This window comes from Xiphophorus hellerii, chromosome 8, assembly GCF_003331165.1.
Source record: "Xiphophorus hellerii strain 12219 chromosome 8, Xiphophorus_hellerii-4.1, whole genome shotgun sequence".
Taxonomy (NCBI): Eukaryota; Metazoa; Chordata; class Actinopteri; order Cyprinodontiformes; family Poeciliidae; genus Xiphophorus; species Xiphophorus hellerii.
Genome location: NC_045679.1, coordinates 4,054,592 through 4,070,947, shown reverse-complemented (window position 1 = coordinate 4,070,947; position 16,356 = coordinate 4,054,592). Strand labels below are relative to the sequence as shown.

The 16,356-nt window shown below is 43.0% G+C and overlaps 2 protein-coding genes across 2 annotated transcripts in view; both read left to right on the top strand.

The window, feature by feature from the left end:
• The window catches only part of LOC116724468 (NACHT, LRR and PYD domains-containing protein 5-like), a 74,744-nt gene extending 63,502 nt beyond the window's left edge, over positions 1 to 11,242 (top strand). Inside the window, exons 8-9 of the mRNA XM_032570187.1 lie at positions 10,066 to 10,112; positions 10,262 to 11,242. Of these exons, the coding sequence (XP_032426078.1) occupies positions 10,066 to 10,112; positions 10,262 to 10,791 (577 nt within the window). The 3' untranslated portion in view covers positions 10,792 to 11,242. The remainder of the gene's footprint in view (positions 1 to 10,065; positions 10,113 to 10,261) is intronic.
• A 1,001-nt stretch (positions 11,243 to 12,243) lies between these two features.
• On the top strand, positions 12,244 to 15,939 carry slc30a5 (solute carrier family 30 member 5). The gene is made up of 4 exons (XM_032570382.1): positions 12,244 to 12,555; positions 15,076 to 15,135; positions 15,430 to 15,552; positions 15,634 to 15,939. Exons 1-4 carry the CDS (start codon positions 12,545 to 12,547, stop codon positions 15,746 to 15,748), a joined length of 309 nt encoding a protein of 102 aa, XP_032426273.1. The 5' UTR covers positions 12,244 to 12,544; the 3' UTR covers positions 15,749 to 15,939.
• Positions 15,940 to 16,356: the final 417 nt, after the last annotated feature.

Below are 16,356 nucleotides of genomic sequence, written 5' to 3'. Positions count from 1 at the left end.
GATCCTCTGCAGTACAGAGCCTTTATTAAAGCCTTAGAACAAGGAGTTGAAATCAAAACAACCAATGTGGACTGTCTGTACTACCAGGAACAATTTACTAAAGGTCAACCTCGTGAGCTGGTGCGCAGTTGTCAGCATATGGATCCAGATTATCAAATCAAATCAAATCAAATTTTAATTGTATAGCACATTTCAGCAGCAATGCATTTCAAAGTGCTTTACATCATAAACACAGAAACACAAAGCAACATAGAATCAACAATCAAAAGACGACATTAAGTCAAGTTCCATCATTAAATTTATAATTGGTTACATTTCAAATACAATTCTAAACAGGTGGGTTTTTAGTCGAGATTTAAACATGAGATTATAGCTTTACAGTAGGAAAGACTCTGTTGCAGGAACATTGTGGAAACCCTTACAAAGCTGCAACTGCATATATTAGCAAGGCTTTATCTTGGCCAACAATAAGAATTGAGGACATTAGGGCATTACAGAGTCATTCTTTATTTTTGTGTGGCTGCTATAATGTAATGAAACAGCTGGAGTACATGCAGGAGCTGGACATGCCCATAAATATGAGAGCAATCCTTGCTAAGCTGCCATACAAGTTAAGAGAGTGTAAAGCTGTAAAGCTTATGATATAATGGAGACAACTGGATACCGGGCAGGATTTAGTGATACGGTTGCATTTATCTAGTGACATGTTAAGATTTTGACAGATCTTTATTCAGAGAATTACAAGATTACAGCTTCAGTACATCATCCATCAGTCATCAACGGGAACATCCTAGCATTAAGACCAAGGGGAATGTAATGGCCAGCACTATGATATCTGTGAGTGATTCAGCAGAGGTCAATTAGCAAAATTCTACAGCTACAGGAAGGGATGGCTGTTGGGCTTGTTGTCCAGAACCTCGTCCACTAGAACACAGGTGTCAAACTCCAGTCCTCGAGGGCCACAGTCCTACAGTTTTTAGATGTGCCACAGGTACAAAACACTGGAATGAAATGGCTACATTACCTCCTCCTTGTGTAGATCAGTTCTCCAGAGCCTTGCTAATGACCTAATTATTCTATTCAGGTGTGGTGCAGCAGAGGCACATCTAAAAGTTGCAGGGCACCGGCCCTTGAAGACTGGAGTTTGACATCCCTGCACTAGAAGAATGCAAACAATTTAAAAGAAATTATTAAAAAACTACTGCTGATGAATAACAGGAAACAAAATATCTAACCAGAATAAACTTACTTTTCTGCTGTAACCTCTAAAATATATAATGGAAAGAACAAGGAAAATCCTCAACCAGGACAACAAGCTATTATGTTGACATGACCTTTGAACCTCACATATTTAACTGCATTTTATTGTGTTTTGCATTAACTTAATTTTTCCAAATGAAACAGGCGCATTTATTTAATTAAATATTATTCTTAACACACAAACAAAAAGGCAGAAGTGAATTTAATGTCTAGATTGATTTTTGAATTGTTGTCAAAATCTGATGAATGATTCATGTTAAAAGAAAATAGTTTACATGGATTTTGTGATTCCTATTTCAAAAATCACCCAAAAGCTCAGAAACATATTTCTGCTCTTTAAACAAGGCTGGACATTATTTAGCAGGATCAATGATCAGGAACGTGTTGGAGGATTGAACTGGTTCTGATGGGAATCATTTAGAACATGAAGATGATGATCTGTGAGGTTCTGTTGTGTCTCACATCTTTTTATTTTACAAGGAGTCAAAATAAGAATTATTTTTAAATGAAACCGCCACAGAAAGTTTATAGTAGATGTTTTTCTATCAGGATCCATTAGCGAATAAAGCCACAACCAGAACCCAGCTGTGTGTCCTATAAGAGTGATGAATTAAGAAATTATCGCACTGACTTTAATTCTCCTGGACCTCCATCATCAGAAAAGTGAGCTGTTTCTAATTGTTGTATCTGTGGAAAATGAACCAGTAAGAACTCAAATATTTCCAGTTATATTTACAGAGGTTTGATCTATTACCTACAGAAACCAACTGTTCTAATGAAAGAACCTTTATATATTAATCTCTGGGATGTTGATGATGATGTTCTGCTGCATCCTGGCTCCATGTCAGACTAACAGTGGAACACATTTCCACTGGGAAATACCTGGTAAAGCCAGTCTGGTCCCTGTGTGCATTGTGAGAACAGTTCAGCAGGGAAGGAAAGCTTCATGATGTGGTTGGTGAGATCTGCTGGAACTCAACCAAACTGAGCTGATGTGGACCATCAGAGGTTCTGCTGGTTCTTAGTGGGATCAGCAGGAAAATTAAATCTTTACAACTACTTGGATCATCTGGTTCACTGCTCACATTAATGTATTACTTCATGGACCTTTACCTTCAGATTGTCTCTGTGTGGACAGATACAATGTGAGCTCACTGGCTTCCAGGGATCTACAGGATCCATTTTAAAATCCTCTCTATAACATCCAGGAGAGGACCCCACATGGACACACACCCACATATCACAGATCTCCTCCATGTCACCTCAGATCTAGTCATCAGAACCTGATGGATGTCCCACACTGTCCTGAAGAACCTGTGTGGACAGAGCCTTCACTTCCACTGTCCCCAAGCTGTGGGAAACTGTCTCCACCAGCATCAGATCTGCTGACACAGTAGACTGTTTGAGGTCCAAGTTCAGCACCAACTTTTTAAAATGTCTATTGAGTGATTCTGGTGTTATTTTTCTTCATCTTTGTAGTTCATCTTCCTCTTTCTAACATCTTTGTATTGTGATTATGCAATGATCTATTTTTCTGCTATGGGGCTTTTATTGTGAAACGTTGGATGATTTAATCTGCTAACTGTTGGATGACTATTTTGTGACTTCCTAATTGTTCCTGGTTCCTCCACAGAATCGACCAGCAGAGCTCAGAGGTTCCCAATGGTCCATCTGCCCAGCAGCATCAAATGCAGCTGGACTCCATATTTATGGTCTGTATAAGAACAACATCTATTTTTCTATGGGTTCTGTTCACATTCATCTCCATGCTGGTCTTTGTAGATCAGAGGACTGTCAGTCTGTTCAACATCCATCTGGTGTTTGGCTCCATGATTTCAGTCTGATGTTTCCTTCGTCTATTATTCTATTCTAGCTGCTGGAGGACAACATTGTCACATTTGTGAAAAATGAGCTGAAGAAGATTCAGAAGGTTCTGAGTCATGATAACACAGAATGTTCAGAGAGTCAGAGAGAGGATGATGAGGTGTTGGAAGGTGATGATGAAGAGCAGAGAAGGAGCAGCAGAGAGGCAGTGATGAAGATCACACTGAACTTCCTGAGGAGGATGAAGCAGGAGGAGCTGGCTGACTGTCTGGAGAGCAGTAAGAGGATTTCTACAAAGATTTAACCTGATGGATAAATCACACATTTACTGATGTTTGAAGAGATGGAATCACATTTATTAACATCATCTTCAGAAAATAATATTGTTTACTTACTGATTTTACTTTTTGTGTCATTAGAACAATTTGCTGCAGTTTGTCAACATCAACTTAAATCTGGTTTGAAGAAGAAGTTCCAGTCTTCGTTTGAGGGGATTGCTAAAGCAGGAAGTCCAACCCTTCTGAACCAGATCTACACAGAGCTCTACATCACAGAGGGAGGGACTGGAGAGGTCAATGATGAACATGAGGTCAGACAGATTGAAACAGCATCCAGGAAACCAGACAGAGCAGAAACAACAATCAGACAAGAAGACATCTTTAAAGTCACACCTGGAAGAGATCAACCAATCAGAACAGTGATGACAAAGGGAGTGGCTGGCATTGGGAAAACAGTCTTAACACAGAAGTTCACTCTGGACTGGGCTGAAGACAAAGCCCACCAGAACATCCAGTTCATATTTCCATTCACCTTCAGAGAGCTGAATGTGCTGAAGGAGAAAAAGTTCAGCTTGGTGGAACTTGTTCATTATTTCTTTAGTGAAACCAAAGAAATCTGCAGGTTTGAACACTTCCAGGTTCTGTTCATCTTTGATGGTCTGGATGAGAGTCGACTTCCTCTGGACTTCCACAACAAGGAGATCCTGACTGATGCTACAGAGTCCACCTCAGTGGACGTTCTGCTGACAAACCTCATCAGGGGGAAACTGCTTCCCACTGCTCTCCTCTGGATAACCACACGACCTGCAGCAGCCAATCAGATCCCTCCTCAGTGTGTTGGCATGGTAACAGAGGTCAGAGGGTTCAATGACCCACAGAAGGAGGAGTACTTCAGGAAGAGATTCAGAGATAAGCAGCAGGCCAGCAGGATCATCTCCCACATGAAGACATCGCAAAGCCTCCACATCATGTGCCACATCCCAGTCTTCTGTTGGATCACTGCTACAGTTCTGGAGGATGTGTTGGAGACCAGAGAGGGAGGAGAGCTGCCCAGTACCCTGACGGAGATGTATATCCACTTCCTGGTGGTTCAGACCAAAATGAAGAAGGTCAAGTATGATGGAGGAGCTGAAACAGATCCACACTGGAGTCCAGAGAGCAAGAAGATGATTGAGTCTCTGGGAAAAGTGGCTTTTGATCAACTGCAGAAAGGAAACCTGATCTTCTATGAATCAGACCTGACAGAGTGTGGCATCGATATCAGAGCAGCCTCAGTGTACTCAGGAGTGTTCACACAGATCTTTAAAGAGGAGAGAGGTCTGTACCAGGACAAGGTGTTCTGCTTCATCCATCTGAGTGTTCAGGAGTTTCTGGCTGCTCTTCATGTTCATCTGACCATCATCAACTCTGGTGTCAACCTGTTGGAAGAAAATCCACCATCATTTTTATCTAATTTTTTTTACAAATCAAACATAAATGTTCTCCACCAGAGAGCTGTTGACCAGGCCTTACAGAGTCCAAATGGACACCTGGACTTGTTCCTCCGCTTCCTCCTGGGACTTTCACTGCAGACCAATCAGACACTCCTACAAGGTCTGCTGACACAGACAGGAAGTAGCTCACAGACCAATCAGAAAACAGTTCAGTACATCAAGAAGAAGATCAGTAAGAATGTGTCGGCAGAGAAAAGCATCAAACTGTTCCACTGTCTGAATGAACTGAATGATCGTTCTCTAGTGGAGGAGATCCAACAGTCTCTGAGTTCAGGAAGTCTCTCCACAGATAAACTGTCTCCTGCTCAGTGGTCAGCTCTGGGTTTCATCTTAGTGTCATCAGGAGAAAATCTGGATGTGTTTGACCTGAAGAAATACTCTGCTTCAGAGGAGGTTCTTCTGAGGCTGCTGCCAGTGGTTAAAGCCTCCAACAAAGCTCTGTAAGGACACAGATTGTTACTGTATTTATTTTTATAGAAATCTGCTATTGATGAGGTAAATATATATTCATGTTTCAGTTTATTTATCGGTGCATTGTCTCTTCAAAGTGTCAAACTGAGGGTTCGGGGAGACAGACTTCCTTCAGCAGCTGGACATAATGTTACATATTCAAGTAGTAAAAGACCTCCTCTTTATGTTAAAATGGAAATATGATTCACTTAGTTCCTTATGAAATTGTATAATTCTTCTCCAGCCTCCTTGTTGTCTGTTGTTCTGTCCTTTTTGACTGGGGGACTATACAATGAACCAGTTCACAACAAAAGTCAATATAAATAGGTGTAAAATATAGGGCTGATGCGATTCCTCAAATGATTTGAGTATTAAAATTCCTGGAGGAATAATAATTTAATAATTTAAAACATAATTTATGTTTTATTTAGTGCACCTTGTTCCAGCCGGAATATTATTTACGTTGCGTGGAGCTCTGACTTCCACCTCTGAGTTGTTGACAAAAGGTAAGTGTCAGCGGTATAAGGTCCAGTTTTCAAGTTCGGCCGGTGGGGATTTTATTGATTGATGATAACGCCCGGGTATTCATTGTTTTTGGGGGACCAATAGACATCCTTAAAATGACTGGCACAATGCCTGGAGGATGGCAGCCTTTCTCCTCCGGGAGCTGCTGGTTCAGAGCGAACGGTGGGAAGAGCGATGTGGGAGAGCGGTGCTATGTCTGTGAAATTTTACTATCAGTAGTGAATAGCAGCGGTTCAACAACAAGAGCAGAACCAACGTCTTTCACTGCCAGCTTGAAAACTTGAATTATTTTTTCAGGTTATTTGTTTAGCTTTCTGACAGTGATGCTAATCTGGGTGAGTGTTGTAGTCGTGCTGCTTTACCTGCTGTCTGGCCGGATGTCATTTTTTTCCTTTCATTGAGCTTCGATGTAGCCAAAATCCGTCAAGTGCTTGTTTTTTTAAATGCCTTATTAGATTCGTTGTATTGATGCATTTTGAAGCAGTAATTTTCCGCCGCAACACGAAAACTTCCCCATTCAGTCTCAGAGCATTTTTGGTCCACAGGACAGGATTTGTTGCTGCGCACTTGCGCAATGTGTAGGAAAAAGGAGATGAGCTGCACACACAGGTTGACAAGAGAGGTAAATGTGATCGGTTTGGTGATCGGCAACAGGAGACCGTGATCGGCGATGACCGATCATACACTTTTTCACTGAAATCGAACGATTAATTGGCCCACCTCTAATTAATTCATAAATATAATGTATTAGGGAGATCTAAGGAAGGAAATGCATGCACTTATTTTGCAGAAAAAACTTTGGGATTAAATGAACTGTACAACTTTGTAAACAGCAGCCCATTAAAACAGGATTCTTTCACATGGTGCTTAATGTACCTAGGAAACCAAATCATCTACTGGTATTTACTGATTATTTATCGGTATATTGTTTCCTAGTCTGCCGCTAGCGGGTGATGAGTAAAAGAGAGACCGGCTCTTGTCGGCGACTATTCATGATGTTACATGTTGAAGCAGTAGAAATTCTCTTCTTTCTATTGAAACTGTCACTGAATTAATGCAGTTCATTGTAGATTTTAATAGTTCTCTTGCCAGCCTCCTTGTTGCCTGTAGTTCAGTTTTTCAATGCTAAAGTCCCAACTAGAGAATAAACCAGTTCAAAATAAAGATATCATAAAGTTTTGAAAAATATGACCTGTTCTTCAATCAGTCCAAGAAGAATATTGTTGACTGGAAAGTAACACATACATTTGATGGATTAATAACAGATTTTTCTCCCTGTCTCCTCAGACTGAGTGGCTGTAACCTCTCAGAGAGAAGCTGTGAAGCTCTGTCCTCAGTTCTCAGCTCCCAGTCCTCCAGTCTCAGAGAACTGGACCTGAGTAACAACAACCTGCAGGATTCAGGAGTGAAGCTTCTCTCTGCTGGACTGAAGAGTCCAAACTGCAACCTGGAAACTCTCAGGTAAAATGTTCTCAATCCTGGTGAAACCAGATTTCTGTCCATTAGCTGCTATAAGATATTATGTAAATTTATTTCAGTAGCAGATTATAACATCAGTAGATGTCTGACTGTGATGAGGCTAATCATGCTAAGTCTTGACACATAAACTCAGCTGGTTTTCATTTACTCCAGGCTGAAAGAACCAAGAAGAGAGGAATGTAGAAAGGTGGGGATCAGGCTTTAACTGTTAGTGTAACGCTGGACACTCGACAGATTGCTGCATCCTCAATGTACAAAGAAGCATTATTGCAGATTCTTCCTCCAACCAGTTGTTAAACTTTCTCATCCCTTCTACGAGTGATAAATTTTGATTTTTATTACCTACAGAATGAAGTAAAGTTTTATTACCATTTTATGACATTAATATCATAATAAATATCATTCCTTGAGTGTTTGCCTCGTGTTAAAATGACCAGTTCAGACTTTGGGTTCTACCTCAATGTTTTCATATTCTCATCATGTGATGAATTGTGTGTCTGCAGCTTATCAGGCTGTTTGGTCTCAGAGGAAGGCTGTGCTTCTCTGGCCTCAGCTCTGACCTCCAACCCCTCCCATCTGAAAGAGTTGGACCTGAGCTACAATCATCCAGGAGACTCAGGAGTGAAGCTGCTGTCGGCTGGACTGAAGGATCCACACTGGAGACTGGAAGCTCTCAGGTATGGAGGAACCTGCTGCAGGAGCAGAGAAGGTCTGATAGAGGAGGAAGAGGGAGAAATGTCTTTAGTCAGTCTGCTGGGAAACATTTAGGTTGAAGCTTAAAATTTATTATGCTAATTCAGTTTTTGGCTTGTATTTATTACAGTTAAATTATAAATATTGCTGGTAATTTTGGCTATGTAAGTTTAACTACATCCAATTAAAAACTGTAGGAATCTTTCACATGGTCCTGAATGAACCTGGGAAACCCACCCATCTACTGGAACCACAATGACATGGTAGTCAGAGCAGCAGGGGGCCAAATATAGCTCCATGTGGAACCAAGAGGTTGGAGAGAGAAAATCAGTTTGAAACTGTTTCCTATCAGAGTTCAGTTTGTCTCTCTGTCTTCACAAACCAGGAGCATCATGGGCTGGGCGGGGCTTCCACTGATGGAGCTAATGAGAAAATACAGGAAGCTGATTGGCTGATGGACAGGAAGTTAAAATATATGAAGATGAATTACATCACAAATCAGACAGAATTGGTGTTGTGGATAGGCGTAGCGCAGGATCACATGATGTTATTAGTGATTATAGATCACCTGTTGCTCACCTGGTGACTTTAGTCAGTGGGTGATGGGGGAGGTTTACTTTTTACTGACCGCTTCAAGCTAGTATGTTTTTGTCTTTGATCACTGTTTAAACCTGCAGATCTGGTTTTAATTCTGTTTTTGGACACAAATATCTGATATCCACTGATGTCCTGCCTTTGAATTTTGATCATATTGAGGAAAATAAAATCATCTTAACTGCAGCTTGGATTGAAGTTTTGATCAGCTGGAGCGTCAACAATGATTCTCCTATTCAGCTGATCAGTGACTTTGTTTGACAGTCGCTAATATTTGGTAATAAAGAGACATGGCTGAGAGCAAATATAGATTTTAGAATAAGTTTAAATGTTTCAGTGACAGGAAGAAAGGAACAAGAGGAGGATGAGCAACATCTAGAAATGATCATCTACATTCAGAAAAATAAGTAGAGGAACTGATCAGTAAAGATATAACTATTATTATCAGTAACATGTGGTAACTTTAATGCATATGGAAAACAATGGGATGGAAACAGAACACTGAAAGTAACTGAAAGAGCAGCAGAAGAACATTTAGAGGGAACGAACTGATGATGTTTGAATGATGGAAAAGAGACAAAAACATGTTGATCCAGGAAATGGATCAGTCCTTGATTTAACTCTAGTGTCTAGGAAAATTTCAGCTGATTGTGGAATAATCTTCTGACTAAGAACGTGTGGAGTGCATGGAGCTAAATAGGAACTGAAAATAATAATGAATTTATTCTGATTCAACCATCTTCAAACTGTCACATCACTCATTCAGGAGTCTAAGGAGTTCAGCTGTTAGATTTCTATGATGATTTACTGAGGATAGAAAAGACATTAAAACAATGTTGGATGGAGCTTCAGACCAATCAGCCCCCAGAAGCAAAGATGAGAAGAAAAGCAGCTCCATGGTGTCAGATGGATGTTTAAAAGTTCTCAGAGTGAAATAAATAACTTCAGATTTCAAGCAAACCTTTCAAATTTAATGAAGTTGTGGGTTAAAATATAAAACACATGAAAAAGTGAAGAAAACTAATCATAAGACAAAGAGATTTAGAAGTTTAGTAGCTTTATCTATTTGACAGTTTGATCTCCACCAGGAGGCGACATCTGGAAAATGATCAAACGTATGAAAGCAATCAGGGAATAAAAGAAATCCCTTGTTTTCCAGAAGGAGGGAAGAATTGCAGTAAATGATGAAAAAAAAGTAGAAAAAGTAAAAATGAGAGTAGAGGAAGTCGTTCAGATCCAAAGTTCTGATAAATTTACTAAGAAAGATAAAAAAGACAAGATCAGCTCATCCAGAACTTCTGCAGTGGAGGGAGGATTACTTTTACAACCTGTTACTGCAGCTGCTGGATTCAGGATGCTGCTTCTTCTTCTTGGTCTCATTGTAAATGTGTGCAGCGCCACCTGGTGGTGTTGGTTGGTAGAGGAAGTGCAGAAAGAGACTGATGGTCTGACCCCCCTCCTCCTTTCAGGGTGGAGCCTGCTGGAGTCCCATTCTTGACACCAGGTCCATGGAGATGTAAGTGTGTTTTTCATCTGATTCATGACAACAAAGCAGCTCACATTCAACCATCTTCAAACTGTCACATCACTCATTCAGGAGTCATCATCAAAGTGTCAATAAATGATCAATAACTGCAGCTGGATTGTGTTTGTTCTCTCCATCAGATTCCTGTCAACTCACCATCGACACAAACACAGTGAACAGAAAACTCAAACTGTCTGAAGACAACAGGAAGGTGACACTTGTGAAGGAGCTTCAGTCATATCCTGATCATCCAGACAGATTTGATTACTGGTATCAGCTGCTGTGTAGAACTGGTCTGACTGGTCGCTGTTACTGGGAGGTCGAGTGGAGAGGAAGAGTTTATATATCAGTGAGTTACAGAAGAATCAGCAGGAAAGGAGACAGTACAGATTGTTTGTTTGGATGGAATAATCATTCCTGGAGTCTGAGCTGCTCTGATGATGTTGGTTACTCTGTCTGGCACAATAACATAGAAACTCCTCTCTCCTCCTCCTCTGTCTCTAACAGAGTAGCAGTGTATGTGGACTGTCCTGCTGGCATTCTGTCCTTCTACAGAGTTTCCTCTGACTCACTGATCCTCCTCCACACCTTCAACACCACATTCACTGAACCTCTGATTCCTGGATTTGGGTTCTGGCCCAGTTATGGTTCCTCAGTGTTTCTGTGCTGAGTTGAGTCTAAAGAGTCTAAAGAGTCTAAAGATTTTCATCCTGCTAGAAAATCTCTCACTGATTAAAAGATAGTTCAGTCTCTACATTTCTGTTTCATTCAGAAACATATTTTCATGGATCCAAACTGTCTCTTGGTTAAACTCTTCTACACAACCCTGGGATTATTCCAGGATTATAACTGGATCAACTTGTTGTTTTTTCTGTTTCCAGTCAAATATTCACAATGAATCTCAGGATGTTTTGTTTCTCTCTTGGTTTTTTACTTTCATTTATCATTCAGATTTCTTTTAATTTACGGCAGTTTTTCTCAATCACTGAACATTTTTTTGTTTCTGTCAACTCATATATTCTTAAATTCGTCTTGGATTCAAATGTTATTTTTTGTATATTTACTGCAGTTTTACTTCATGTGTTTTAGTGAACAATAAACACATTTTATTCTGAATTTTATTAATTTGCTGCTCATCCTGTTCTGTTCCTGAAATAAATGGTGATGATCATGTTATCATCAATTTGGTCGTAAAAAGTTAATATTTATACAAAGACAGCCTTCAAACCTGACCCAGTTCCACTGGTTCTGTCAGGAGGAATGGACCAGAACTCCAACAACCTCTCAGGAGAACCTTGTGGAGGAAACCCTAATATTTGACAAAGTCAGACAGTTTAATGGAAATTTGACCAAAACCTGAGGAGATAAAATTCAGATTTACTGGAGGTTATCTAGAGTACTGGGTCCTAAATGTTTTTATTTTATATAAATGATATTTACAATGAATCTAACTGGTTCACATTTACTTTAATCTGGATTATTACAGCTAAAGTGTTCATATTTTACCATGTTTTTATAAACTCCTTAGTTTGGAGTGATATGGAAAGCCATTTTAACATAAAATCGGTTTTGTCTGTCTGTATTTAAATTCCAGATGTGTAAAAAATTGTTTTGTATGATGACGTATTAATACCAGTGTAGCTAGAAAAAAGGAAGAGTTCAATTCTGCCAAAAATGCTCAGAACGTTTTACATAATCTCATAACCTGATTTTTCGAGTACAGCATAAAAAAAATCAAAGTGTGTAGATGTTATTTTTCAAATATAACTTTATTTACTTTCACTTTGTTTTGCATAGTAAAAATGTTTTGGCTCAGCGACGGCAACAAAAAATAATCAGTAAAACAGTAGTAATTGAACAAAGAATTTAAAAAATAAAGACAAAAAAACAATTTTCAGGTTTTTATGTGACACAAACAAAATATAAAACGTTATGAACATCTAACGTTTTAAGCAAATCAATAACTATATTAAAATACTAGAATTCTATCAAGGAGCATCTGATTAGATACAAGAGATATTGCTCAGAGTGAGACGTCTCGCCTCTGCGCAGAACCGCGCCGCATCAACGGTCACGAGGTCTGTTACGTCACGTAAACTGTGTGTCGTATGCGGAAGCGTCAGAGCTTTATGGACGGTTCGGGTAGTTCTCGCTCTGCTTTTCTGACTTTTATCGGTTATTATCGTCATTTTGAAAGAAAGCGGGTTTATTTTCAGTCTCTAACGAAGCGTTCAGATGCGTTTCTTTAACATCCGGCGGCCTCAGAGGACGTGACGGCGGCAGAAACGGCAGAATGGACCCGAGCCAGAGGAGGCCTCGGTGTTTACTCCAGCGGTAAATGAGTGCAGCTAGTAAGGTTTTATTTCTCCACTAAAGGCGATGGTGAGGAAACTGGGAACATAAATATACTGGTACCGGTCAACATGGAGGATAAATACTGTCATGAAGCGGTGTGTTGAGGTGGTGAGGCAAACACAGATGGAACCAGGTTAGATGAATAATGATGAATTTAATGGATAAACTCAGTCCAACAACGAACAGCAGGAACATGGACACACTGACGACGAATAAGCTAAACATAGACGAGGACCCGACGAGGAACAAGGAACACAGGTGGAGTTAAATACACGGGAGGGTAATCACAGAAACGAGACACACCTGGGAACAATCAAGGGGAGGACAGGACAACGAAGAGACTTAAGGACACAGAAAAAACACAGAACCTGACAGTACCCCCCCCTCAAGGGCGGCTACCAGACGCCCACAAAAAAAAACACAACAAGGGTGGGCGGAGGGGCGCCAGAGTCCAGAAAAACAAAAAACAACCCACCATCGTGGGCGGAAACACAAGAAGGGCCAAGAGTCCATAAACAAACAAAAAACTACCCACAGGGTGGGCGGAGGCAAAGGAGGCGGGAACCACGGAGGTGGTCTGGCGGTCGTCCGCGGCGGCGGGAACCACGGAGGCGGTCCGGCGGCCGTCCGCGGCGCTGGAGGCGGGAACCACGGAGGCGGTCCGGCGGCCGTCCGCGGCGCTGGAGGCGGGAACCACGGAGGCGGTCCGGCGGTCGTCCGCGGCGCAGGAGGCGGGAACCCTGGAGGCGGTCCGGCGGCCGTCCGCGGCGCAGGAGGTGGCAATGGGGAGTCCCGGGGGCCGCCCTCAGATGGCGATGACGAGCCCCCCGAGGCAGGGTCTCTGGTGGAGCACAGGGGGTCTCAGTGGGAACGCCGGGGGTCTGAGTCGGAACACTGGGAGTCTTATGAGGAACGCAGGGGGTCTTGGTCGTTGGGGTCTCGGAAGGAACGCAGAGGGTCTCGGGAGTCGGGGTCTCGGAAGTAACGCAGAGGGTCTCGGGAGTCGGGGTCTCGGAAGTAACGCAGAGGGTCTCGGGAGTCGGGGTCTCGGAAGGAACGTAGAGAGTCTCGGAAGGAACGCTGGGGGTCTCGGTCTCGGGTGGAACGCTGGGGGTCTCGGTCTCGGGTGGAACGCTGGGGGTCTCGGTCTCGGGAGGAACGCTGGAGGTCTCGGTCTCGGGAGGAACGCTGGAGGTCAGGGTCTCTGGAGGAACGCTGGAGGTCAGGGTCTCTGGAGGAACGCTGGAGGTCAGGGTCTCTGGAGGAACGCTGGAGGTCAGGGTCTCTGGAGGAACGCTGGAGGTCAGGGTCTCTGGAGGAACGCTGGAGGTCAGGGTCTCTGGAGGAACGCTGGAGGTCAGGGTCTCAGGAGGAACGCTGGAGGTCAGGGTCTCAGGAGGAACGCTGGAGGTCAGGGTCTCAGGAGGAACGCTGGAGGTCAGGGTCTCAGGAGGAACGCCGGCTGATTCGGCCTCGGGTGCGCCGGCTGGTGCGCCGGCTGATTCGGCCTCGGGTGCGCCGGCTGGTGCGCCGGCTGATTCGGCCTCGGGTGCGCCGGCTGGAACGCCGGCTGATTCGGCCTCGGGTGCGCCGGCTGGAACGCCGGCTGATTCGGCCTCGGGTGCGCCGGCTGGGGGCGAGCCGCAGCGAATCCTGGGAACCGGCTGCGGGGGCGAGCCGCAGCGAAGCCTGGGAACCGGCTGCGGGGGCGAGCCGCAGCGAAGCCTGGGAACCGGTTGCGGGGGCGAGCCGCAGCGAAGCCTTGGGACCGGCTGCGGGGGCGAGCCGCAGCAAAGCCTTGGGACCGGCTGCGGCTCCGGAAGGCGACGAGGGGCCGGGTGCACCGGCGGCTCACGTCGCTGTCTCCGGGCTGACAGCGGAGGTGACGGATCCGGAAGGCGACGAGGGGCCGGGTTCACCGGCGGCTCACGTCGCCGTCTGTGAGCTGGTAGCGGAGGTAGCGGCTCAGGAAAGTGACGAGGGGCCGGATCTGCCGGCGGCTCACGTCGCCGTCTGTGAGCTGGTCGCGGAGGTGGCGGTTCAGGAAAGCGACGAGGGGCCGGATCTGCCGGCGGCTCACGTCGCTGACCTCCCGGACGGAGGAATCGACGGGGGCCGTATCCGGGGGGTGCCAACACCAGTCTCGTCCCCCGGAAAAGCTCCCGCTGCAAGTCGGCGAGAGCCTCCGCCAGCTCCCTGTCCTCCCTGCCGGACCTCCGCCACGGGCCGCTCTGCCCTTTAGGGGGTAACCTCACTCCAGCTGGGTCCATCATAGTAGCCTCACCTTTCGGTCTGGTCGGGTCCTTCTGTCATGAAGCGGTGTGTTGAGGTGGTGAGGCAAACGCAGATGGAACCAGGTTAGATGAATAATGATGAATTTAATGGATAAACTCAGTCCAACAACGAACAGCAGGAACATGGACACACTGACGACGAATAAGCTAAACATAGACGAGGACCCGACGAGGAACAAGGAACACAGGTGGAGTTAAATACACGGGAGGGTAATCACAGAAACGAGACACACCTGGGAACAATCAAGGGGAGGACAGGACAACGAAGAGACTTAAGGACACAGAAAAAACACAGAACCTGACAAATACAGCAGCAACGTTTTGTCGGGAGGGAAACTGGGAATGGTGGAAGTTCCTGATTCCAGGTAACTTCTGTTCTGGTTAACTTTTATTTTATTCATTCAGTTAATTTAAATAAATTTTTTATTTCTCGGCTAAAATTTGCTCGTTCGGATTATCAAAATTATTTATTTTCCTTGACGCAAGGTTAATTTTATTGAAATTAATTCAGTTTGTTTGCCCTTCTGACAGGAAATAAATGAACTTTGCCTCTGAATTGTTCGTATTTTTAACTATTAAACACTTAAAATGTGTTTTGAAACAGTTTAATTATCTAACTTGTCTCCATATATGTAATTCCTGCCGTTTTTCCCCGGCAGGTTAACCAGATACATTGTTCTGCTGATCCTCTCAAAGATCCTGAAGGCTTTAGGTATTTTTGAATCCTATGATATCCTGAAAGTCGTTCATATAGTTCAGTTCATCTTCATATTAAAGTTTGGGTGAGTATTTCTCCTCCTCCGATCCGTTCTGATTCATTTCTGAATGGTTTAGTAACATAAATGTTTTTGTTTGTTTTGTAGAAGTGCTGTTATTCTGCTTGTCTTTCAAAAACCCTTTTCTTCTGGGAAAGTCATCTCAAAGCGGCAGGTTTGTTGGATTTTATTTTATTGCTTGTTTTTCCTAAATTCGCACTAGTAAGCTTCTAAAAAGTGTGGCAGGCATTTACAGTCAGCCTCTATTGATTTGTATTTTGTAGAACTTCATCTAGAGACGTCAAATTGCACCAACAACAATTTTCAACAATTACTTCTTTTTTATAAAGTTACTCTCTCCAGGATTGTTTTTGTAAATTATTTTGCAATAAAGTCGATAATTTTGTGGTTCTACTTTTGAATTTTTGTGACAATCTTTAAACTATGTCCAAAATCTATAAATGGAAGAAGAAAGATGAGGAAAAACTCAAAAACAGCTCAACTCATTTTGTGGTGTATATATTATTACGTAATAATAATAATAATGTATTTGCATTATGTTATGGGATGCAGGTCTGTCCACTGAATCCTTCACCTGCCGGTTCATTGCACTTTAGATAGTGGGACATTTTGATGAGCTCTGGGTTCCCCAATGATCTCATCCAGTACTTACTCCATGTCGACTTTCTTCTCATATTTAGGTTTGGTTTTCAGGTAGGTTGTCTCAGAATGCTTATTTTATCTCTTATTATCTCTTATTTTATTCTGGCTCACCAAGATTATGTCACACACATGACAACAGATACACTTATTTTGTAATTTTATTTTTAT

Bases quoted from the DNA above. Each gene is read 5' to 3' on its own strand.
- slc30a5 (XM_032570382.1), top strand. The intron at 15,136-15,429 runs GTAACTTCTGTT...TTTCCCCGGCAG, and splicing joins GTGGAAGTTCCTGATTCCAG to GTTAACCAGATACATTGTTC. The intron at 15,553-15,633 runs GTGAGTATTTCT...TTTGTTTTGTAG, and splicing joins ATCTTCATATTAAAGTTTGG to AAGTGCTGTTATTCTGCTTG.